The following is a 24,624-nucleotide window of genomic DNA, read 5'->3' as shown; positions in this document are numbered from 1 at the left end:
AATTTTCTATTTAATCAATAATGATCACTTATCTCGCCGAGGGTAGTGACCGGCCACATACAGTCACAACCGCTAGCGATTTCCTTGGTGTAAGGTTCCCAACATTCGTCTTCCCAGCGACGTCTGACTAAAGATAGAATCCGACTTCTCTGTACGCAGTGAAATATCGGATAAACGCATTTCTGAAAAATAAAAAAAGATATTAGATCTTTTAAATTATAAAATTCTATTCAACAAAAAACAAATTCTCTATTAAATTTAACATATTTTAGAGTTTTGAAATTTTATATTTATTAATTCTTTTTATTTTTATTTTAAGCCATATTTTTCGCTTGTTAAACTTGCACTGCCTTGAATTTATGTATATTTACATCACTACATCCAAGTTTACCTGTTGCGAAGATCTCGTCATCATTTGTTCGTTGTTATCTAGCAATGAATAACTCTTACAGTAGACTTCGTGATAAAGCGGAGGTTGATACTCGTAATCGGGATCGGCAATTTCCACTCTTCTCGTTATTGTCTCGCAAAGATTGCGATATTCCTAAAGCAAAAGAGATTAACATAGACATTTATCTTATAATATGTAATGAAGAAGTTTAAATTAAGAATGAACGTATAAAAAATAGACGACTTAAAAGGAATCACGTAAAATTTCCTTTGTAATTTAATTTCTAATCTTTTTTTTAGAATATTTGACTTAATATCTAATTTAATGTTTTTCTTAATGAGGAATGATTAATTCTTAGAATTAAGATATAATTCACTAACGGCAATCAAATTTCTGTTATCTCTCTCTAACTGCAGTTTGTTCACCCCATTTTCCGCGTTGTAATAAGAAACGTCTCTCAACGATATGTCACGTAGAGCGTTCTGATATAGTTCAGGATCCAAGCTCTCCTTAATCAGCTGAGTGAGATTCAACCGTCTACTCAGCACATAGGACACGTGATTAAGAATAAAGAATTCGATGATCTGTAAGAGATATATAATTCCTTTACAAATGAATAGACAAAAAAAAATAGAAGAAATTTCAAAATCAAACTTTTTACTATACTTTTTCTTTTAGAACCTTATAAACCTTATACAAATAACATGTTCTGATATGAAAAAAAAATAGTATAGTGCACTCGATTATTAATGATATTATCAATGATATAGAATTTGGCGAATTGCGTCATTGATAAAACCTAAACCTTTGATGGAGGTCTCAGTCAGTAGCCTTTAGCGACCCATCAAACTCGATGATGCGTAAATCGCGCGCGCGGAGGGTCCACTTCGCAAATGGAAATGAAGCTGGGATGAATCACTCGTTTATAGAGTGCTGCAAACTGTCGAAATTTTGTTTCACATTGTTGTCATAGATGAAATATGATATGCGGCAATCTCAAATTTCCTCACTCAATTCTTTTATTTCTCGGTTTTAATTTCCTTTGAAAAACATCCCAAATTTTATCTTTTAATATGCCGCAAAAAATAATTACTCAAAAACTGTTCTTTCGAAATTTCGATAGTATGAATATTCGTTTTTTTTTTCTAAAAAAAAGGCAATTAAAGATTTTGTGCGATGCAAATTTTATATCAAATACAATTTCAATTTTGTATCAAATACAATTCTATGAAATTTATAGATAATCACAGATTTAAACTCAATGATATATTTAAAATGATACATGGCATTAGAATGAAGAAACAATTATCTTATTGCACGTAATAAATACCATTAATAAATACCATAAGAACGTTCGGATTTATCAATAGAAACTCGGCTTTCTCGCGAAGATCGGTATTAGTTGGTTCGCAAGGTCGGCATGATTGAGCTGTGTGTGTCGTATGATACAAATTATTCTTCCCCGCGTCATCATGTTAATTCACAATACCACCGAAGTGACGACAGAACATACGCACAAGATAATATGCGTTCTTCCAGCTGCGTGGTGTTTTTTTTTTCGATTTCAAGCGACAGAGTCAATAAACGCTATCAGAAGTGATGATAGATCAATGATTGATTTTCTTGAAAACGAGAAGTAAGGAGAAAAATTACAGGACCTTTAAATTGAGTTCAAATCAAAAGCTTTCTCATTCATCTTATATACGAAAGAAAAATTCAATCGAAACAATTAAAAAAGAATCGTCAAGTTTCTGTTGTCAATAATAATTATCAAGAGATTTCAAAATATTTAAAATGAAATAAATCATTGGAAAAACTAGAAAAATTAGATATAGGAAAAATGATAACATGACTGTGTATTTTGAAAGGGACAGATATTTATAAAAAAAAAAGAAGAAGAAAAAGATAAAGTGATCGAGAAAGTGGGGGAGAACGTGGACACTACATGCTGTTGGCTTTCAGCATCAGTGATGTATGCTGTATTACATACACGCATCAACTGTGCCAATGTGGGGTAAGTAGTTATTCAATTGACAGTGCCCCCGTCTGACATACATAGTTCGGTCACGACGGCGGGCACAGGAGGATCCTACGTCTCCTCTGATGAATACATAGCTGACAGTGCGACAGCGAGAATAGTTTCCTCGAAATTGCCATCGTGTTTCTTCGTTCTGTCTCTTCGAAATCGCGTCGACGTCATCGCTTGTGTCTCTGACGGAATTTTCACATTACCTTTTAATTGAAAGATAGTATATAAGAACCGCTATCGACTGATCTGTGTATTGTGACATAAAGATAATGTCAGGCCGATCAGCGTGTTTAGATGATCGGTATTTTATCTGCGGTGAAATAAGCTTGGACACAGTTGACGATTATCAGTGAGGCAGAAAATTCTTTCAGAAGGTTTTTGTGATCGTCGATTTTCGACGGAAGAAAAAGGACAGGAAAGGAGGAGAGATCGACGAGATTCCAATTAACGCATCCTGCGGAGTATTCATGATTAAGATGCCATCGGTTTGACAGCCAATGCTATGGCAGCTGATCTTTACGCGAATGGCTCCGTGAAGTCAACGTCCGCCAGGTGAGACCAATCTTGAAAAATATAAACGACGTTATACGTATCGAGATTTTAAAAATCTGTAAAAAAAATAGAAGTTATTAACGTGACCCTTTGATTCTGACCCTTTAATTGTTCAAATTTGGACTTCCTTTTTTTAATATGGTATGACTAGATGAGCACATATATATTTAACATTATAAATTATCTATTTATAAATTATTTCACGAGTAATCATATAAAACTAGAAAAAATAAATAAATCACATAATGACATAGTAGCAGATATTGGTCAAAGAAAAGACATGAGAAAAGACAGGTTTGAAAAAAATTGATGAGTAACGAATTAAAATTCATATTCTCAGAGTAAATGCAGCAATTCGCTTCTGAGTTTTATTTGCCTATCAAGATGGCATTCAATGTCAACGTGACATGAGAATAAAATAGCCACGTTAAACGCGGCCCCGTTCGATTCCAAGCTTTATTTGCCTAATATGACGGCCACTTTCAATGTCAACGTGGTATAAAAATCAAACACATAGAGGCATTCTTTCTCTTTAAAACAAAAAAAATATATATATAAACACTTATTATAATCCTCGCAAAAATCAATCAAAATAATAAATAAACTTAAATAAAATGTAATAAAATTTTCAAAAATGTGCCTTTGTATTTTAATATAAAATTAATTTTTATAATTTATTTAAGTAATCTATATATATCCTACATCGTACATTTAAAGTTGATAAAATTTATGGCTTAGTTCGGAACGTTTCTGCGAAATATAAAAGAGATAAGCCAATTTATGCAATAATGTTCGTGCACTTTTTATCAACAATAATTTTGTGGACATGATGATACAGTAATTTTTTGTACTATACAATGATATTTGATGACACAATGCAACAATATAGCATCAAATAATTACCGATGTTATTTAGATTCACCGGTTTTTCAAATGTGTTTCATCTAATTTCTTAGATTGACATAAACGTGACTGTCATATTATTTGGTTCTCAGAAGTTTAAGGCAATTGCAAAAAAGATAATACAATTAGTGCAGAATTGCAATGTTAAGGATAAGGTATTTTTGTTTTTTAAAATATATTAAAAAGAAATAAAAACCTTTCATTATTTTTTTGACATTATATTTTTGACTCATGATTATTTTTACTGAAATTGTAAAAGAAATTCATTCGAAATGATTCTAAGATCAATGGAAGCTTGAGGAATCGGAGACGCTTCCGGATAAACGCGTTGATCTTCATTTTTTGCAAACAATTTCAATGACAATGAAATCGTTTAATAGCCACCACGACTCTCTGAGTTAATAAGCAATTGACCCTCGGTTTGCTAACTGAGTAAAGGTTTCATTGATGAGAAACGTTATTAAATGGATTAAAAAAAAATGGAACTCTCAAAATCTCGACTCTTTGAAAATCTTAACAATTATATATATAATCATTATTAAATCGTCTCATTGGTTGCATCTATACATTTTCTCTGACAAATACATCATCAATCTTATAAGAAATATTATTAACTGATTTTTATAGCAATAAGTGATATATTTGGGATAAAAAATGCATATAATAAGTATAATATAATTAATAGACATCGCATAAATACAAAATATAATTTTTTATCAAATGTTAACCAAATCTTTAGGCCAGTTTTTCTTTCTCATTAAATATTTATTTAGCAAATATTAATTGCAGGGGCAAAGATAAATCAGTGTCACGTTTGCACAGAAGTGTGCACTTAAACAGAATAAATCTCATATCACACACTTGAGTGCACAACAGAAACATCATAACAGTATGATGTTCAGTGAAGTCAAAGTTACTTAAATTAAAGAGACTCATATTTGAAGAATATAAATTCCTTTTTAAAAAATATACGATCAGTTATTATCTTATCAATTTATTTATGAAAGTCCAAACATGTGACCGATCGATTTTAATTACTGCCATAACATAATTGTTGTCATAAGGCCTATAACAAGTTAAAGGAAATTATGATTATTACATAGAAATGAGAAATTATATAAGAATACTTTTTTCTTGTACCACAAAATAATAATTCGAAATAATTCTTATCATTTGTGAGAAAGAATGAAAAAATAAAAAAAATTTTTTAATTAAATAAAAAGAATTACCTAAACAAAATCTAATAATTTTTGTATTTTTAAGGTTTTCAAAACTTTTTTTCTATGTACTGAAAAATTTTCTATGCATCGAAGAATTGTCATCAAGGCCATAATGATCCATATTATAGCAAACAAATTGAAACGTAGCAATATTACAATAGTCATAATATAGAGAAGTACATTTGTTTGTTCAATTGTGTATGCGTTGACTAAGATCGATGTAAAGTCAATTCAATAAATTTATGTCTACATGAAATGTCGTAACGTAGATATATACTAAAAATAACTCGAAAACTGTTATTGTCGAGTAAATATTTGAGAATAATCGATTTTTCGTTTGTGTTTGCCTAACGTGGATTTTTTATCTCAAGATAAGCCAGAATTTTTCATTAGATACAGTGCTTGAGATTCAGAAAAATTGTAAAGTTTGCAAAAAATAAAAAAAGAATAAACTCTTCCCTCTATGAAATAAAAATAAAAATTTATCAAAGAGAAAAATATAGTGTAATCACACAAAGCTTCAAAAATTTGTTAAAGAATTTTTCACAGAAAGAAAGTACACGATAAAATTGATATAATTAAAATAATCGAAGTGAAATATATTTTACGACAAAAAACTAATGATTGCTAAAGTTCTGCGTTGAAGAAAATAATGATATAAGTAGAAAAATAAATAAAATAAATAGATAGAATGTTTCTTCTGTCGCGTAACAAAATGATATGAGGCGGAGGAAATGACGGAACAATGAAAATTTGAAATATCATAGTCGCGCGTAAACTGAATGTAGGCAGCACATGACGCAGCGGCACACGCCCATCGGTCAGAATTAAATTAAAATCGTTATTCTAGCCCGGTGGCAAATTGAATTTTTAACCCAAATACTAGAGCCTCCGTTATTTAAATGATAATGAACAATATATAAAATAGCGGATAATTATCTATTCTCCTTTCTCAAAACTGTTTGAAAAAATGTAGTGTCTTTATATATTTTATAAGAAAAAAAAGAAAAATTATTTTTACTTCACATATGCTAAATAATAGATATAATAATAAAACAAGTAAATAAAATAAATTTAATGATAAAACAGATAAAACATTATTTAAAAATAGTTGAAAATTATGTTTATTTGAGAAAGATTCTCGAATAATATTGTATTTTTATCTCGACTGAATTCTTTAAATAAAACAAGAATAAATGTCTTGAAAAAAGTGTTAATGACTATATGCTAAAATAAAAACTTGCTGTCTATCAGAATAAAACGTCACATTTCCAAGCAAACTATTCGTGTTTATGGAGATCATTAGACCATTACTTTGGAGTAAGACCGTTATAGACTTGTTAATCGCAATCAGGTGTCTGAAGCTAACATGAGACGAAAGATTCTTTTTGTTGGAGTATAATCGGTGAGCAAAGGCACGCATTAAAATTGGATCAATCATATCAAAAATTATGCTATTTCCAAATTAAAAAAAAGCATTTTTTCCAACATATATATAACTATTACATATATATTTTTAAAACAATGCTATAAAATTATTATATAAGATACTTACAAGATATCTTTTATTTCCGCGAATTTTCGTAATTGAATTCAACAACAAATTAAATTAATAAATAAATTAAAAAATCTCATATAAAAAAATACTTGCGTCTAAAATTCTTGCATTTTCAATTTGAGTTTGTTGTCGCAAGTATCGAATGGTTCTTTTTATTCTTTCTATATATTAACCAACAAAGAAAGCAGGATAAGAATCATCAAAAGGAAACAGGACCATTGTAATAGTAGCTTACATCAGTCCGTTCGCCATCAGATTATTTTTAGCCAACAGGATAGGGTCTACCCCCTTCACGGTGGCTAAAAATAGCTGGTAAGGCCAATCCAGACCCAATTATCTCATCTAGATATTTAGGTGACAATCGACCGACCGCCAATTTAGAAATATTCCATACGCTCGAAGCCAGAGCCTTTAGCTCAATACGAATAATCTCTCACCTCGCATGGATTAAAAAAATAAGGCCTCCTTAAAATCAATTTTATACTGATTCTATTGACTGAATAAGAATGATCTGAAAAATCAACATATACACGTGGCTCTTGAAATATCAATACTTATCACAACTACAACAATATCTCAGTAATAAAAAATTTGTTAAATTATAATTAACTAAGAATAAAATAAGATAAATAATATTAAAAAGTATATCGGCACTCTTGAGATATGTATAATACGCAAAATTTTCAATTATCAATTTATAACTTTTTAATTGAGGAATCGATAACAGTAGAGAAGATTGCAAGCGATCAATAAGAATCTATAACAAATTCTCTCAACAATATATTTTATTTTTGTTATTGATGATATTAGAATACACTTACAACCTTCCTTACATTCTTTATACTTATTGTAAGAGGAATAGTTTCTTCTCTCTATATGCAACCCGTCTAACGAAGGTGTACGTCCGTTTGCAGGGCCGTACGCAGCATGGGGCAACGCAAATCGGGCACCCTGGGCGCCGTGGCGCCCATATCGACAGAGGAGGAGCAGCTGAAGTTTCAAGACAGCAGATTTCTGACGACTTTGGTCGGCAGAAGTAGGTGAGTGACCGAGTGTGACTGATTAGCGTACGCTACGCTCAAAAATCGAGGCACGTGATCGAATCCCACGCGACCCACTTATCGTTAGAAAGAGATTAAATCGTAGACGGAGCGTCGTAAATCTAAGTACAGATCTTTATCTCATTGTGAGTATAGAGGAGATAATTAAGTAATTAACTCTGTTACCTGTTTCGTGACTTCTGTTTTACTTTCGAGTGGCCTAAAACTATATTTGGCATTACTTCATTAAAGTGAGTAAATACTTATTGCGTTGTTGTCTAAATACTGCGTAGATGTGCTCGTTATAAAAAATAAATCTGAGATTATAAATTAAGAGATATTCGTATCGTTGAATGATTCAATTTCGATGTTAATTGCAAATTCTTGTATCATCAATCGCACGAGATTTAAGTCGAACTTTCGTATAATCTTTTGCGTGAAAAAAAATGTATTATTTAAAATTAACTATAAATTATTATTACTATTACGATTAATACTTACTATCAGGATCTTCATCTCTCTAAACATGGTCGCGGATCCAGCAGATTCACGATTTCGAAAACGATTTTAAAGGCTCGAGTTGTTGCACATGGGGTGTAATCGTCGAATCGGAATACATGGCGTGTGGTCGGTTTTATATATATCTCGGATGAAAAGCACCTGTGCCTCTTTTCTCTTGAGCGACAAAAGGTCATCGCGAAATCTCCCCTGCAAATAAAAAATTGACGATAATATCCGTGGTGAATACGGTTTAATTGAATTTTCTCTAATCGCGCGCGATATGCATGACAATCCTTAATATCAGATTGCGTCGGTTAAACGAATTCGTCGTATCGATATAAAACGAACAGTTTATCCCATGACCTGCCAACTAGAGATAATGACTATAGGTACACAAAGATATTAACACGTTTCAAGAAAAAATAGCCACAACCGGGAATCGTGAAATCCGTGCTTTTGGAAATCGATACGAGAGATTATCCTCTTTGTGCCAGCTATTTCTAACGAATACTACGGTAATATAAAAAAATTTTTATTTTAAAATTTATCGCATCGTTATTGTATAAATAATCTCTTCCACGAATACGTCAGAAATTAAAATTTTTAACAAAGACAGAGTCGGCAATTTAAAGTGTAACATTTTATCGTGGATATATTATTAATAATAAGCGAAAATTGCTCTATTTTTCCAGTCCATTAAAGCAATCAGCGTTTGACATTCACACTGTTTAATAATTAGAAGCATAGTCTCGCGGGACGATCGTAACGAGAAAGTGTGATGGATGGTTCTACGATTAATTTGTTATGCATGCGAGTTGATCGTAGCTCATGATAGCTCTGTTTCTCTGAGAAACGTCAATCGTCTTAATGAATCGAGATGCGGGTTAGTTATCGCATTCGTTTTGACTGGATTACGTCTCAATAGGAAACCTTATAAGCACGTCTATATAATCCTGGTCTCGATTTTTTATTCGATATTTTACTCGAACGATTTTATTATTCTTTCCTTTCTTATTTTTGAAAGTAATAATTGAAAGAGATTAAATCTCTGACGTACGTAATATATCTTAAATTTCTCCTCCATGCGAATACTTTAATATTGCGGGTGAAATTTGCGCGCGATTTTAAGATTACCGTGTTCACATCAGTTGATCGTATGCCAAGTCAATGTATATATTTGTCTTTCAGGAAAATCTCGCCTGACATATTGCCGTCGTGTTCGCCCGGCGTGTTTCGCCAAAAATCGTTCCGCTCGTCCACGCCGCCACCGCAGAAGGTGCCAACACCTTTACCAGCATTTTCGACAGCAGCGGTAACGACAACAACGACAACAACATCCATCTCGCAAAATAGCCGGGGCTCATCTGCGGCCGCGGCGAACGATCGCTGCGCTCCTCGCGCGGCCACCCCTACTGTCACTACCGTCCCCACCCCCGTGTCAGCTGTTCCACCACGTGACAGCAATTCGCGGGCCGTTGTCGGCGCTTCTCTGACGTCGTTGACGTTGTCGCGGGGCGCCCGAGCAACCAGCAAGCAGGCGCGCCTCGGTCCGGTACTGGCCAGTAAAATGGCGTCCGCGAGCTCCTCCACGATCGTGCAGGGCTGGCCGAATACCAAGGACGATTACGAGCTCAAGGAGGTTATCGGTAAGTATTCTCTCGGGATATTATTCGATGATCGCGCTACGAGCGGATCCGAAAATCGCACGCGCGATTTTCTTCGAAGGCGCGCTCGCGAGCCGGCACCGCGAAATTGATTCTCGAACGGCTGGTATGTCGTCTATTCCTCGACTGAGAAGCACTGTAAATGACGATGATAACGACAACGATGATCAGGAAAACGATGTAAATGATGTAAAATTCATATCGAGTTTACGTAGTAAACGAATCCCTCGTCGGTGAATGGTTGTCCTGAAGATGGTTCGCCGATCCCCGCGCTCATTCCTTCTCCCTCCTTCTTCATGCGTCCTTCTTGCACTTGTGCTGTCACGCAGCTACCGGTGCTGCTGCACGAGAAAAGCGTAGCGTACATCCTATCCTAACCTAGTTAATCTTGACGGGACAATTCGCGCTTTTCAGTGCCGTATGCGTACGCGTTAAGACGAGAGAGAAAAGACGCCGAGCTCTATCGAGTGGAATTGTCCGTAAAATACATAATTAATGTGGAATAAAATTTGACGTTAAATAGAGAGTATATGTGTAATGAATAAAGAATATATTGTACTCGTTTAAAAATTGCAGCATTTTTTTTATTATTCTAAAATATTTGCGCGATGCGTTTTTAATAATTAAATTTTTGAAATATAATTTATATACTAATAGGTAACAGGACAAAATGTGACAATTCTTTTTGTTAAATTTTAGGGGTTGGAGCGACCGCCGTGGTGCATGCAGCATTTTGTATTCCGCGACAAGAGAAATGCGCTATCAAAAGAATAAATTTAGAAAAATGGAATACAAACATGGACGAACTACTGGTAAGTACTATATCTTGATTGAATTTCAATAACAGATGATAGATCAATATGACACACACTTCTCGATAAGACTTTTATAATATTGTATGATTCATTGGATTAATGATCTTATCAATTACAATGGATGCTATGCATCCCCATATGTTGCAACACATGATACAAATAATGTTTGATATTAAATATTAAAATATAATTATCTTTATTTTAACGAACTCATATTATTAAATCGATTTTACAATTTAAGACAAAAACTTATTATTAATTGATACTTTACTTGGAAAAAAAAATTGTAGAAAGAGATACAGGCGATGTCTTCTTGCAACCACGAAAACGTTGTAACTTATTACACATCATTCGTGGTAAAAGAAGAACTTTGGCTGGTCCTAAGATTATTAGAAGGTGGATCCTTGCTGGATATTATCAAGCATAAGACTAGGACCACCAATTGCAAAAATGGAGTATTCGACGAAGCTACCATAGCCACTGTACTTCGAGAAGTACTCAAAGGGCTTGAATATTTCCATAGCAATGGACAAATTCACAGGTATTTTGAAATATTTGCCTTTCTTCTTCTTTCTCTTTAGAATCATTGTTATATATTTATTTAAATAAAATCTTAGAATGCCTTTCCTTGATTAATATTCTCTTATTTGTTTGTACTAGAAATTATTAATATTAATTATAACAAAAAAAATTCTATTAAAAAAAGAAAAAGTATAACGATATTATATTATCTATGTATAAAAACGAATTTTAATGGCAGAATAATATTAGGGACATAAAAGCGGGTAATATCCTACTAGGCGAGGATGGCACTGTGCAGATAGCCGATTTCGGTGTCAGCGCGTGGCTCGCAACCGGACGCGACTTGAGTCGGCAGAAAGTCCGGCACACCTTCGTCGGTACACCGTGTTGGATGGCGCCCGAGGTCATGGAGCAGGTGAGAGAGGAAAGTAACACTACAGACTTCTTAGCCTGCGTGTTCTCTGTGTCTACATTTGTGTATGCATTTGTTAAATGTACATGAAACACTTTATTGAGATACTTTATCAGAAATGTGTACATTGTCGACCAAGCAATTTAAAATATAGCTTTTGCTATCATTAAAACGACACACGAAATTTGTATGGTGCAACCCAAGAAAATGCACCTTGTTAAGCCAATAATTAATTTGAATTATCAATTATATTATTTGTTGAGCATGATACAAGTTGCATTAGGCATGCTATGCAAGTAGTCACATAGAAAACTGCATTGAAAATGGGTTCACTATGTGTGAATTCTCACAAAATTATTTTTTCGCTAATAATAAATTATGTATGTATATTCACGCCATTTTGTACTGTATTCTATGTCGTTCAAATTTATTCTCTTGATTTCATTACAACATCATACTTTTGTATCACTTTCTATATATATATATATATATGTATATATATATATATATATATATATAAAGTTGCATATATACTGTGAGTGTACATTGTTTGAATTGTTTGTGTAAATTTTTATTAAATTGTATATATAGATATAATTATCACACATACACACAATAGAAAAACATTTTTAAACGCTGCAAGCGTTTGCAAGTTTGCAGTTTAAGAATTGCTGAAAAAAAACCGATGTCAAAAATTAATCAAAAATTTACGAGATGAATATTGTACGATAATATGGCAGGCCATCGCATATATAAGATTGCAGCTATAAGTCACATTTAGAACGAAGATTCTGGCAAGCATGCGATTTTTGCGAGCATGATTTCACGAGATATTGGCAATCTTTTCGTTGTATCCTCTACTGTCAAAAAATCAATTATGATATGCATACCTGTTGCAGGACCATGGCTATGATTTTAAAGCTGATATATGGTCACTTGGCATCACGGCGATCGAGATGGCCAGCGGTACGGCGCCGTACCACAAATATCCCCCGATGAAGGTCTTGATGCTGACGTTGCAAAATGATCCGCCCACTCTGGATACTGCCGCGGATGAAAAGGATCAGTATAAGGCATATGGGAAAACATTCCGAAAAATGATCGTCGATTGTTTACAAAAGGATCCCACCAAGAGGCAAGTGTCCTGTCCTATAAATGAAAATAGCTAAAATAATTGAAGTAAATGAATAACGATTAAATGTGTAAGTAAATGTGCGAGATATATTTGACTAATTTAAAGATACTCTTTGATGTTATATGATAACATTGATTATGAATATCTTTAAATGTACAAATTAAAAATAAAAATAGATATTCTGTATATATAAAATTGTAAAAAATGTTATAATTGTTAAGTAATGATTTTTATTATTTTAGACCGACAGCCACCGAGTTGTTGAAACATCCCTTTTTTAAGAAAGCTAAAGATAAGAAATATCTGCAACAAACGTTGGTGGCAATTGGACCTAGTTTAGAAACGCGTGTACAAAAGGTGTGTACAAATGTTTGTGTACCAGAAAAAAGCTGTAGAGTCTATCTATCTTTCTGTATATGAAATATTTTATTGAGATATTATATTTTAAAATTTTTTATTGAAATTTTATAAATTGAAATTAGAAATATCTAACTTTTCTCAATTTATTTTTTTTGTAATTTGCAAAATTAGTGTTAATAACTTTATTTATGGCTTCTCCTTATTATAAAACATAGAAGAAAATTCTCTCTTTTTTTACAGGCATCAAAAAGACAACCCGGTACATCGGGTCGTTTGCATCGAACGGTGACCGGAGAATGGGTCTGGTCGTCAGAGGAAGAAGATAGTGGCGGATCGAGCGGTGACGAAGGCGCCAAAGAAACGTTGCCGGTTAACACGATCGAGAAAGCTAGCAGTGACGAAGATGCCGGCGAAACCGACGAATGTTATGGTGAAATCAAGGTAGCACCAAGTCAAGTCGCGATACCAGCTACTGAGCAAAATGTTCCTATAAATTTGGTACTCAGATTACGGTACGTAAAATTCTTATTATAAATCGCTCAAATTCAAATAAAAACCATTCTTCGTCTCTGCATAATATATACATATATAATAAATACTTACAGACATATATTTTGAAGTCATTCCAATTCCAGAGAAGATCCCCGACTATACTTTTTATTCACTCCATTTCTTATTTCCTGTTTTTTATTTTTATCAAAATTGTGAAAAATGATTACATTGTATTATTTAAATGATAAAAAATTAAAGTTATATTACATGTATCTTGCAGAAATGAAAGACGAGAGCTTAACGACATTAGGTTCGAATTCACAGTCGGAGTGGATTCGGCGCAAGGAATCGCAGCGGAACTTGTCGCTGCAGGTCTAGTCGATGGTAAGGATGTTGTGGTGATAGCAGCGAATCTGAAAAAATTGATAGAAAGTGGAGGACAATTACGGACAGTGACATTTTCCTTGGTAAGTTTTTCGTCATCAGCTTTGATGTTACATTTTTCCAAACATGCACACAAATATATATTTTAATATATATTTGATAAAAGAAATAATTATATACATAATATTTTATATAATTTGATTGACCATTAGACATATACATATGTAACGTCTTTTCTTCTTACAGAATTCTGGCTATGCGGCGAACGAAATACCAGATGACAAGGCGTTAATAGGATTTGCTCAGATCTCTCTCACCGATTAAACAATTTCGATTACTATATAACTTCATTTCTGAACTCTCAGGATAATGTTCTTAATTGATGCACATTCATCATTTGTTAAGATCCAGAGAGTATCAAAAGTTAATGACGAATCGGCTAGATATTATTTTCGAGATAAATGATATCATAGATGATAAAAAAAAGTTTGAAACACATATACTTACAAAAACACATGTAAGTTTGTTTCATCGTTGAATATTTGCAAGTTTAGCTTTTGACACTTTCGTTTCTTTCAGGTAATTTTAACAATTAAAACGTTGGTTGCAGAATGTAGGTAATCGAAATACATATTTGTTACAACACATCAATAGTAACAAACTGTGCTCAAGCGTGTCTGATAACATCATCAGTGTTCATATGCGGAGGCAATCATAAGTGGGGCAGATAAAAATATTATCATTCACATACTGGCTTAAAAGCATACACTTACTCTAATCAGTAATGGCTGTAGTTTTACATAACTGAATTGTATCATTCGTATTACATAGTCTATGTAAATATTAGCATTCAATCATTTGTTGAGTTTTCCTTTTTCTTCTTTATGATTAATGTATCAAATGGGATAAAGAGATACATACAGTGAAATGCGATGTTTCATATAAGCGAACTTAGAGGATTAAAAGAGAACGCTTGATAATCTTATTTATTTGCCCAAAATGTAAGCTGTTTCTCTTGAATAGCAATGCTTTAGTTACGTAAAGAAAAAATTTGTATGTGCTGAGAACATAGTATCATGTCCATGTATCATGTACAGATTATCCGTGTATATCTTATGCTTTATGCTAGGAAAAAGCAGATATAGAGAATGTTGGAATAAAATAAAACTCTTTTGTACTTAATTAAATAGACTTACGATAGCAAATTAATATTTTCACAGTTTTTAGATATAGCGAGATAGAGAGATCGAAAAATTTTTACCTCGTACGTCTCGAAAATGTTTAATCAATCTTCATAAAATTTATTGGAAAAAATAGATAAAATCAGAATCACATAGTTTAACACAATCTGTACTTTACGGTTTCACGTATATAGTGTTCATCATTTCTACATTCTTGTACCTATTGGAAATCGTAAGGATATAAATTTGCAATGTTTTTATTATTTCTTATTAAATTGTAAAAGTTGAATTTCATGATAAATAATCAAAAGTGTGTGTATAATTTTTTAACGTTTTCCAATATTTTTTAAACTAACTGTTTTTGATATATTCTACAAAGAAAGCGTTTTTTATTTGAATTTTATTAAATATATATTAAATATATTCATATAATTTTATATGAATATATTTGATTAAAATCAAAGTATTAAAAAATAACTATAAATAGAATAATTTTTCAAAAAACTCAACTTAAGATAAGACAACTAAATAACCGATGTGATTCTGTATTTATCAATTTTTAATTTTTATAAAATGTAGTTACATTATATGATAATATGGTAAAGGACATATGCATTTCATAATTTTCAATATTTTGCATATAATATACAAATCATGTGTATGATTTCTGCGAATTTCTGTTATTTTGTCATCATTAACAAAATGTTTTTAATATCAAAAATTTGTATGCGTTTTCTCATTTCCTTTGCCATATTGCGATACATATATACACGTGCTAATTCCGCGACACAAGATTTGCTGAGCAAAATTAGTTGTACAATAATAATCGAAATATACAAATCTGTTGATATACATGTGATGATTATATACTCCGAATTATATATATATATATCAAATCAATTGTGTGGTTTAACTTATATAGGGGAGATACACTTTTTATGCTTTATGCGAGAAGTAAGCATAATTACTATTAAACTGCAAATGATAATAATCGTATGCTAGTTTAAGTAGATTTTTACAAGTAGTTGTATCAATACATATGGCACTATATTCTGTAGCACTTAGAATTCTCATGCACTACGTTTCGCCGGCAGAGAATTTTAATCGGTTCGACATACATAGCTTGTATCGTCACTATGTGCCTTATCCGAAAAACGCATTAGTTACATTGAATATTGTGTTTTTATCTTGAATGGTACTGAACTGCAATGAGACGATTCAAATTGCAATTGGAACTTTTTGCTTGCAACACGATTAAAGCAGTGCCAAATAAAATGTGTTATACTTAGCGATTAAATATGTGTATCAAGAAAACGATAATTTATTTGTATTAATATCAAAATGTCATTTTGGCAATTAGAAACATTGTATTTTATTTCATTGCAATTATTGTTATTATGACGATTATGTAAGTGTTATATGAATTGCAGCGCAACTGAAAATGGGTAATGGTACTTAACGCCGATAAAAATTTCCGAGAGAGTCAGCACAATGGAATTTATTTTATACTTCCTGAGCAAGCTCGTTTTTCCTTTTATCATCAATTCAATTTTTAGCAATAAAGTATTACTCTTTAAAAAGAAGAACAATTCTTCGAATACTTAATATCTCGATGAAATTCTTGAAATCGTAAAATTGTTTGATTTTTTCCCATCAATTTAAATATATTTTGTGTACAAAAACGTCATGTCTAATTATCGCATTAGAATTTTTGTAAATGCAGTTATATAAAATTTCTTTGCGGCTTGCCTACAAGATGAAAAAACGCTTGTCTCTTTAGTTAAAAAAAAAGATAAGAATAAAATAATTCCTCCCTAAGAATACGATCTTAGGATTTAATTGAGATATATTTTATGTCGTGTGTATATGTGTATATTTCGGACGCTGTATTCTTTAATTTAAATATAATCGCCTCTAGATTATGCGCTTACCAGACATGCATTATATATCAATATTTTAACCCAACCTAATCCTAACTTTACCTGAACAGCCTCAGAGATTGTGCCGATCAGCTGATTATAGTATACAGCTGATTATTAGCACGGATGTGCACAGATTCGCCGCGAATGAATTTATTCACATCCGTAACGAGAATTCAAATTTTTAAAAATTATCTTAGTGTACTTAAAAATAAACAATTAAATACTTTTACAATTACACTTCTAAAACGAAATGAATGTGTATTAATCCTTCGAAAATGAAAAGAGACAAATTGCAAAAAATGCAAATGAAATAAGCAGGTCTATCTATCTTTTACATTTCCCGACTTATTATTGTAAATCAAGTAGGCATGCTGTGTCGCGCGAGCGTATTCTAATCACGGCACTGCGAATTTACGAATAGTAATCCGCAAGTGCTTTACCGTTGGCTCGTCTTCATGACGCATTTACGACTAAATCCTATAAACAAGTTCCAATCGATGACTCGCAGAAAGTTCTTCGCCCGGACGAACGTAATGATATTTTTTGTGCCGGTCGTGCTTATATTAGTCTTCCTGTGCGCGCGTTATCCAGCTCGAGAATGCTCGCCGGACGAACATTTAATTCTGGACAGTAAGCCCAAGTACAGACTCATTATTCTGATTCTTAGCAGTCCGGATAATCTTGAACGCCGGGATACCATCAGGAAGACTTGGTTGACCGATCGTAATCACGATGCCATGATGAGACATTTCTTCGTCATTGGCACCCAGGATATCCTGCCAGAGCAAAGAAACACCTTGCAGTCGGAGAAGGAAAAGTTCGATGATCTGTTGTTATTGCCTCGATTGCAAGATTCTTATGGCATATTGACAAAGAAAGTCCTCTATGCTCTTAAAGGCATCTATGAGCGTTACAACTTTGACTTCTTGTTGAAATGTGATGATGATTCTTATGTCTTAGTACACAAGATTCTGAAAGAGCTGGACAAGTGGCAGAACAAAGGTACTAGGAGGGAGCTCTATTGGGGTTTCTTTAATGGACGAGCGCAAGTGAAGAGAAGCGGTCCTTGGAAAGAGATGGATTGGATTCTTTGCGATTATTATCTTCCTTATGCCCTGGGTGGTGGATACATCTTGTCTTACAATCTTGTTAAGTTTATCGCCACTAATGCAGATATCCTAAAGTAAGTATGGTTGCAAATAAAATATAAAATATGCAAATTGCAAATAAAATATGCTTCATACATTTAATATTCATTTTGTTATATATAATATAGAAAATTTATGAATCTGGATATTTACTTTTTAGTTAGATTTTCTGCAATTTATTCTGTTTTCTTCATTTTCTTTTTTCAAGAAATGCAATGCAAGAAATGTTCTTCAATTTGAAAATTTACATGTGAAATTTGCATATGAATGTTCTAGATTGCAAAATTCTGAAGACATCTCTGTTGGTCTCTGGCTAGCACCATTGGCGAATATTGAAAGGAAACATGATGTACGCTTCGATACCGAATACAGATCGCGCGGTTGCTCCAATCAATATATAATCACGCACAAGCAAACTATTCAAAGTATGAGGAGCATACACGAGTATTACCAAACCTCTGGTATGCTATGTTCCAAAGAAGTGAGGAATCGTATGAGTTATCAATACAATTGGACTGCACCACCCAGTCAGTGCTGCAATAGACAATCCGGTATCCCTTAATGTAAAAGAAAGAAAATTTCTGCAATATCCTAGTCTGGTTTTTTGAGATATTTGCTCAAAAAATATCTATTTATTTTGCATATTTATAATGACATGCCATATAAAAATATTCTATTTATATTCTAATTTATGCGTTTGTTAAGATGCTTATATATAAATATTAAATGCCATAAAATCATCAGTTTCTTAAGGATGTATTCTAAGCAGTATTATTGAGTATGGAGAGACAATTGCAGATTCCAATCACGATTTTATGTTTTGAAAGATTAAAATGAGAATATTGAATTTTACTTGAGCATTATTGTATGATAGCATGCAATAATTAATAAAAAACACTTGTAAATATATTTTGTAAATATTCAGCAATAGACAGATAAACATAGATGAGATATATAAGCTTCGGTGAATCAAATATATTTTTTTTAATCATAGTGTACTTTGTAATACATTTTTCATCTTCAACAGAAGCTTACTCCATGTATATATTTATATATATTATATTGCGACTTACATTTATAACATATAAAAACAGTAATAACATTAATATTTTAATATTATAATTAAAACTATATGTTAGATCAATACTAGATGATCACATTGCAAACAAATCACAGATATATTCAAGAAACGGCCGCAAGAAACGACGATATCAAGCAATTCTTATGTATGTGACAATTTAAATTGTCAATAAATTACTATTCCCATATGTAAGGGGAATATACAGCGCAACAGGGAGATACGATGGCCGATTCTCAAAATGTTTTCTGTCTGTGATAAATTTCTAAACTGTGCTTTTATTACATCTAAAATTGATAATAAATATTAATAGAATTATTTGATACATTTAAGAATAAGATCACAAAAGTTCCATACGTATATGAATTAATAAATTCATATTATTATAAAATAAAAAGTTTTTAGATTCTTCCTAATATAAGAAAAGCTACAATGCGATCTTATCTGTTTCTTAAATGAAAAAATAATTTTAAATAATGTTAAAAAATTTTAATTTTCGAAAACAAACATTTAACGATTTTAATACTTGCACATTTAGTACTATGCATGCGCCGCATAGAAATGTGGATTAAAAAACTATCTCGTTATCAATGTTAGATGCAATGTATCATGCACAATCTTATTCTTATATTCTTTCCATAAATTTTTCTATTTTTATAAAAAAAATTATATTTAACTTTTAACGCAAAAAAGTTATGTACTCTAATTTTAGAAATAACGTACAGTATAGTCTTCTCTTTAAAAAAGTAGCAATGAGCAAGATTTAAAAATTCCTAATGTTCACTTCTTTTTGCGATCTTGCGTACATTTGGGACAATACCATTTACCTTTAGGTTTTGTAGTTAAACCTACACAGGCAAAGTGGAACCATTCTATTGGACACTGAAAAGTGCAAAAAATAAACAATTAATTATCTAAATTTTATAGTATCTATAATTTTTGAATTGTAATAAAAAAAATAATTTAAGAGAATATATTTAAAAATGTCAATAGACAATGACAATTTTCCAAAAGAGATTATCTATTAATAAACTTTTTAAAAAATTTGAGAACTAATATTTTTAAATAAAATCAATTAATAATAAATAAATCGTGCATGCAATTAAATTTTCTCTAAGAAACAGTGGATCTAAAACAATATAAAAAAACAAAGTAATCATTAAGATTGCAGATGACAAAACTTACATCTGGATTATCACAACCAATCATTTCTCCATACGATACTTGATGACAAAGACAATACGTCGGTTCATTAGGATCGACAGGCATATCTAGAACATCAGCTGGATGTCCAAGTGCCGTTGAATCCACCTGGGCACCACTACCCACAGCACCAGTGGACGATGCTGAAGCCACAGAGCCACCTGATATAAATACATTTATATTCATAATAAAATAATACAGTTAACATGTAAAAATTAATAAAATTGTGTAATAAGTTGTTATTGCTTGATATAAGATATACCTTTTTTCTGTTTCTTTCTCGCGTTTTTGGCTTCGTCCTCGCTGCTTACAGCATTACCTTTTTTCCTCTTCTCCTTCTCCTTGAGTTTCTTTCTACCTTTCTTGCTGGCATTGCTTTCCTCCTGTGCTCTACTATTGTTCAATGTCTTGTCCTGTATTTCTGCCTCGAATCTTGCTAGATCCGAATCTAGACGTCTGATGTGCTTATCAACTAATTCATAGGTTTGAATAGCTAGTTGAACCTTGTCATCACCATATTCCTTTGCTTTATTAAAAAGACTTTGAATATGGGTGAGCTGTTCTTTCCTTTTCTCTGATGATTCTTTCTTTATATTTCTCAAGTAATCATCCGCCAGCTTGTCAATGTCCTTCATCAGACCTTGCGCTCTTGCATCCAAGTCTCGCATCAGTGTAAAATTCCTCTGTAATTCGATTGGTAAATGCTCGAGGCCTACAACATATATTTACAGATTTTATTTCACTAATAATAGTGATGTCAACGTTAAGCTTTAAATTTATTTGTGCAGATAAAAAAATGGAATAAATATCTGTTTAATTTGAAATTAAGGTTAAGCAGAAGGAAAACGTTAAAATGTAAAAATTATAGAGAAAAATAAGAAAGAAAGAAAGGAGCAAATCAAATAAAAGTGACAAAACATAAATCTATCATTTTTCTTTCTTTTAAATATAGAAGAATAAAAAAAATAGAATAAAATAAAAGAAATTGCAAAAATACACTGGCAATCGTTAAAACTCACTGTCGAGATAGTGCTCCAAATACAGTGCGGTCGTCATGGTAGTTGTAATATTGTATCTTCATGTAAACAATACGATCCGATGCCTATTAGCGCGAATAACTTTTCTATAATGTCAACCACAGATGAAAATAAATTCGTAGCAACAATCAATGACGATGGTTGCAAGTGATGAAGAATGAAAAAAACACGACAAACATCATGGCTCCCATAAGCTGCCAATCATAAACCGTGCCATTCCATAGAGGTCTATGGTGCGTTCAGTACAATTGTTCGTTGAACGACTGTTCGTGATTGGTGTATACCTTTACACTTTAGATAGGTATAAAAGTATGCACCAATCATAAACAGCCGCTTATTTAAATGTTCAATTTCATCATTTTGTATAACTAGAGTCTTTAGAAAATAAATTCTGCAATTTGATGTAAAACATGAAATATATATATATATATATATATATATATATATATATATATATATATATATATGTGTGTGTGTGTGTGTATTAAAAATATAGATTCGTTATTAATAAATTTTAAAATATCCCATATTCAACTCATCTTCTAGATTATCATAAATTTCCTTAAAAATATTATATTCTTCTATTTTATATCGGGATTTCATATATTGAATGCAATCTGAATCTATTAATAGAAAATGCAAAAAAAAATCCGAAAATAATCAGTCTTTGACGAGCAATGAGCGCGATTGAGTATCACTGCATGATATGCATCATGGCCAATATGGCTGCTTTCATATCTCATAAGATTGAGGTGATTGTATTTGCTTGAAAAAAAGACAAGATGATTTTCCAGTGAATTATCGTGAGCATACGTCCTGCTTGATAATAAAATTACACGAGCGGCAGGATTCTCCAAGGTTCACTGCGATTTCCAAAGAGATCCTGCGCAACTATATAAGTATTATAAAAAAAAAGCACAGGTATTTGACATATTTTCAATACCACTCTACTTATAGATTTCTCTACTTTTTTTCAAGTAAATTTAGCATAAAAAAAACGTATATAAAAAAATATTTTAATATTTCTATAATTTAAAGCCAATATTTATGGAAATCTTTTCTCGAGCGGATAATAATATAATATTGATTTTCTGAGATTTACATATGAATCTTGTGACTTGTCAGATTTGACAGTTGAATAATAAATCATTGCAAATTGCATAAATTATGAGATTCATATATACAAACAACTTGCTACACTTTCATTAACTTATTATATTACTTAATATACATAAGATGGCTAGAAATTTAGATAAATAATAAAATATTTGTACTATAAAAAGTCATTTTATACAATTTAATTATTTCTGCTAATACTTATTAGTTAATTCATTATCTAACAATTTATGATATATAGAAAATAGATATCTCTAAAAGATTTTTATAAGATGCATAGATGAATTGCCAAATATATGTTAATATTGTATTTATATTATTTTGCAGTTTAAGATGGTGAAGTTGTATGCATTGACTGTTCTGTATAAAAGTCCTACATCGGCTACAACATTGAAAGCTGCTTATGATGTAGAGTCATTCTCATTTTTTCAAAGAAACAGTATTAAGGAATTTATGTGTTTTGTCAGTAAAACAATTGTTGAAAGAACGCAGACATGTGCTAGACAGAGTGTCAAAGAAGCAGGTAATCACGATAAGAATAAATTTTTTACATTATTGTGAGAGAGAGATAATGTTATTACAACGCATATTATGATATTATATAGAGTACATGTGCCATGTATACGTGCGCGCCGACAATCTTGCCGCAGTACTCATCTCGGATCATGAATATCCCAGGAGAGTGGCGCATACCTTGATCACGAAGGTGATGGATGAATTTGCAGTGAAGAATCTGCCATCGACATGGCCTACGCTCAAGGAGACCACTGCTGATTTCCCACAGATCAATACGTATCTAGCCAAGTATCAGAATCCGGTCGAGGCGGATGCGCTTACGAAAATGCAGAATGATCTAGACGAGACAAAAATTATCTTGGTAAGAAATAATTTTCTTTTAAATATGTAGTTTAATTTCTGAACGATTCATTGAACTAATAAGAAATGTCCATTTCTATAAAACGTCAGTATTGTACAAGCATTCAAAATTCTATAATATTTTTTATCAGCACAATACCTTAGAGGCAGTTCTGCAGAGGGGGGAGAAATTGGATGATTTAGTCTCCAAATCGGAGGGACTTAGCGCTCAGTCGAAGGCGTTTTACAAGACTGCACGGAAAACCAACTCCTGCTGTAGTTTAGCTCCTTAGGACGTATGTTTCTTTATCTTCAGCGATCATTACTTCGATATTCCGATAAAAAGATGTGACTTTATAATCTTCGCGATATAGAAACGTAAATGATATTTATATAACTCGCGGAAAGGATGACATGTGGGAGGAAGTAGGAAAGGTTTAGCTAATAAATGAAAAGATATAATGGAGGGTAATCAATTTAATTTTTTTCGACGGAATATAATTTGTTGAATTTTTAATTCAATAACAGGCAAAAAGCAAACCACTGCCGGTTTCCTCCCAATTAAATGGAATTTTTTATATAAATGTTATATATGCCCGTAGAATTTGTCTACTTGCGAGAAACGGTCCTAAACACAATTGTGGTTACAAATGAGAATTACTTCCGAGATGAACTTTATGTGAGGGGAAATGATTGTAATGGAATTTCTACAGTGTCAAAGGTCGCCTTAAACGTAACATTCCGAATGTTAATGTGCCCTTTTTATGTCTAAAAAAAAAAAAAAAAACGCAACTATAGAAATTTTATCATAAAAATCTCGTGGATCAATAGATAGAACTGGACGAATAATGCTCGAGCAATTAAGTTCCAGTTTGACGAATATCATCAATATGAAAATATGTATAATCAAAAGAACTTTTGTGTTTGACAAAGAAACATGATTTTTCTGTAATTTATCGGAAATAATTTTATATCTTGTATAACTTTGTGCGATTTTACTTATATATATGTATAGATCACATCGATGGTACATCCTAATGTCAAAAATATTGTACACACATTCATAGACATTGCCTAATATGTATGTACAGATCAATTCTTATTCT

At 32.0% G+C, this 24,624-nt stretch overlaps 5 protein-coding genes across 7 annotated transcripts; 3 read left to right on the top strand and 2 right to left on the bottom strand.

The window, feature by feature from the left end:
* Positions 1-14: 14 nt before the first annotated feature.
* On the bottom strand, positions 15-10,316 carry LOC126851161 (uncharacterized). 3 transcript variants are annotated; one of them, XM_050594829.1, is made up of 5 exons: positions 10,070-10,316; positions 8,195-8,401; positions 772-975; positions 392-544; positions 15-182 (listed from the first exon to the last, which is right to left on the bottom strand). In XM_050594829.1, exons 2-5 carry the CDS (start codon positions 8,219-8,221, stop codon positions 15-17), a joined length of 552 nt encoding a protein of 183 aa, XP_050450786.1. In that variant the 5' UTR covers positions 8,222-8,401; positions 10,070-10,316. The 3 variants fall into 3 exon arrangements, with proteins under 3 accessions (XP_050450786.1, XP_050450787.1, XP_050450788.1); XM_050594830.1 differs by lacking the exon at positions 10,070-10,316 and adding an exon at positions 9,329-9,470; XM_050594831.1 differs by lacking the exons at positions 8,195-8,401; positions 10,070-10,316 and adding an exon at positions 1,735-2,399.
* Positions 2,444-17,094, top strand: LOC126851126 (serine/threonine-protein kinase OSR1-like). Its single transcript, XM_050594766.1, has 11 exons — positions 2,444-2,972; positions 7,568-7,693; positions 9,383-9,840; positions 10,558-10,670; positions 10,964-11,214; positions 11,445-11,610; positions 12,507-12,742; positions 12,985-13,099; positions 13,343-13,614; positions 13,875-14,061; positions 14,225-17,094. Exons 1-11 carry the CDS (start codon positions 2,923-2,925, stop codon positions 14,300-14,302), a joined length of 2,052 nt encoding a protein of 683 aa, XP_050450723.1. The 5' UTR covers positions 2,444-2,922; the 3' UTR covers positions 14,303-17,094.
* Positions 17,095-17,174: 80 nt separating this feature from the next.
* On the top strand, positions 17,175-19,041 carry LOC126851151 (beta-1,3-galactosyltransferase 6). The gene is made up of 2 exons (XM_050594815.1): positions 17,175-18,264; positions 18,506-19,041. The coding sequence occupies exons 1-2, from the start codon at positions 17,537-17,539 to the stop codon at positions 18,789-18,791; spliced, it is 1,014 nt and encodes a 337-aa protein (XP_050450772.1). The 5' UTR covers positions 17,175-17,536; the 3' UTR covers positions 18,792-19,041.
* A 148-nt stretch (positions 19,042-19,189) lies between these two features.
* LOC126851155 (inhibitor of growth protein 5) lies at positions 19,190-21,792 on the bottom strand. The gene is made up of 4 exons (XM_050594823.1): positions 21,530-21,792; positions 20,773-21,222; positions 20,493-20,671; positions 19,190-20,189 (listed from the first exon to the last, which is right to left on the bottom strand). Exons 1-4 carry the CDS (start codon positions 21,564-21,566, stop codon positions 20,088-20,090), a joined length of 768 nt encoding a protein of 255 aa, XP_050450780.1. The 5' UTR covers positions 21,567-21,792; the 3' UTR covers positions 19,190-20,087.
* Positions 21,793-22,248: 456 nt separating this feature from the next.
* On the top strand, positions 22,249-24,342 carry LOC126851157 (synaptobrevin homolog YKT6). The gene is made up of 4 exons (XM_050594825.1): positions 22,249-22,468; positions 22,991-23,186; positions 23,269-23,540; positions 23,671-24,342. The coding sequence occupies exons 2-4, from the start codon at positions 22,997-22,999 to the stop codon at positions 23,809-23,811; spliced, it is 603 nt and encodes a 200-aa protein (XP_050450782.1). The 5' UTR covers positions 22,249-22,468; positions 22,991-22,996; the 3' UTR covers positions 23,812-24,342.
* The last annotated feature ends 282 nt before the right edge of the window (positions 24,343-24,624 follow it).

Source organism: Cataglyphis hispanica, chromosome 7 (assembly GCF_021464435.1).
Source record: "Cataglyphis hispanica isolate Lineage 1 chromosome 7, ULB_Chis1_1.0, whole genome shotgun sequence".
NCBI lineage: Eukaryota > Metazoa > Arthropoda > Insecta > Hymenoptera > Formicidae > Cataglyphis > Cataglyphis hispanica.
This window is presented reverse-complemented; position numbering and strand designations above follow the sequence as displayed.

Excerpts from the sequence above, each read along its gene's own strand:
- LOC126851157 (XM_050594825.1), top strand. The coding sequence starts at position 22,997 with ATGGTGAAGTTGTATGCATTGACTGTTCTGTATAAAAGTCCTACATCG. Across the intron at positions 23,187-23,268 it reads ACAGAGTGTCAAAGAAGCAG|AGTACATGTGCCATGTATAC; the intron begins GTAATCACGATA and ends GATATTATATAG. Across the intron at positions 23,541-23,670 it reads ACGAGACAAAAATTATCTTG|CACAATACCTTAGAGGCAGT; the intron begins GTAAGAAATAAT and ends ATTTTTTATCAG.
- LOC126851155 (XM_050594823.1), bottom strand. The coding sequence starts at position 21,566 with ATGACGACCGCACTGTATTTGGAGCACTATCTCGACA. Across the intron at positions 21,223-21,529 it reads TTTGGAGCACTATCTCGACA|GCCTCGAGCATTTACCAATC; the intron begins GTGAGTTTTAAC and ends TATATGTTGTAG. Across the intron at positions 20,672-20,772 it reads GAGAAAGAAACAGAAAAAAG|GTGGCTCTGTGGCTTCAGCA; the intron begins GTATATCTTATA and ends TATTTATATCAG.
- LOC126851126 (XM_050594766.1), top strand. The coding sequence starts at position 2,923 with ATGGCAGCTGATCTTTACGCGAATGGCTCCGTGAAGTCAACGTCCGCC. Across the intron at positions 12,743-12,984 it reads CAAAAGGATCCCACCAAGAG|ACCGACAGCCACCGAGTTGT; the intron begins GCAAGTGTCCTG and ends TTATTATTTTAG. Across the intron at positions 13,615-13,874 it reads AATTTGGTACTCAGATTACG|AAATGAAAGACGAGAGCTTA; the intron begins GTACGTAAAATT and ends TGTATCTTGCAG.
- LOC126851151 (XM_050594815.1), top strand. The coding sequence starts at position 17,537 with ATGACGCATTTACGACTAAATCCTATAAACAAGTTCCAATCGATGACT. Across the intron at positions 18,265-18,505 it reads ACTAATGCAGATATCCTAAA|ATTGCAAAATTCTGAAGACA; the intron begins GTAAGTATGGTT and ends TGAATGTTCTAG.
- LOC126851161 (XM_050594829.1), bottom strand. The coding sequence starts at position 8,221 with ATGTTTAGAGAGATGAAGATCCTGATA. Across the intron at positions 976-8,194 it reads GAGAGATGAAGATCCTGATA|ATCATCGAATTCTTTATTCT; the intron begins GTAAGTATTAAT and ends TATCTCTTACAG. Across the intron at positions 545-771 it reads ATAACAGAAATTTGATTGCC|GAATATCGCAATCTTTGCGA; the intron begins GTTAGTGAATTA and ends CTTTTGCTTTAG.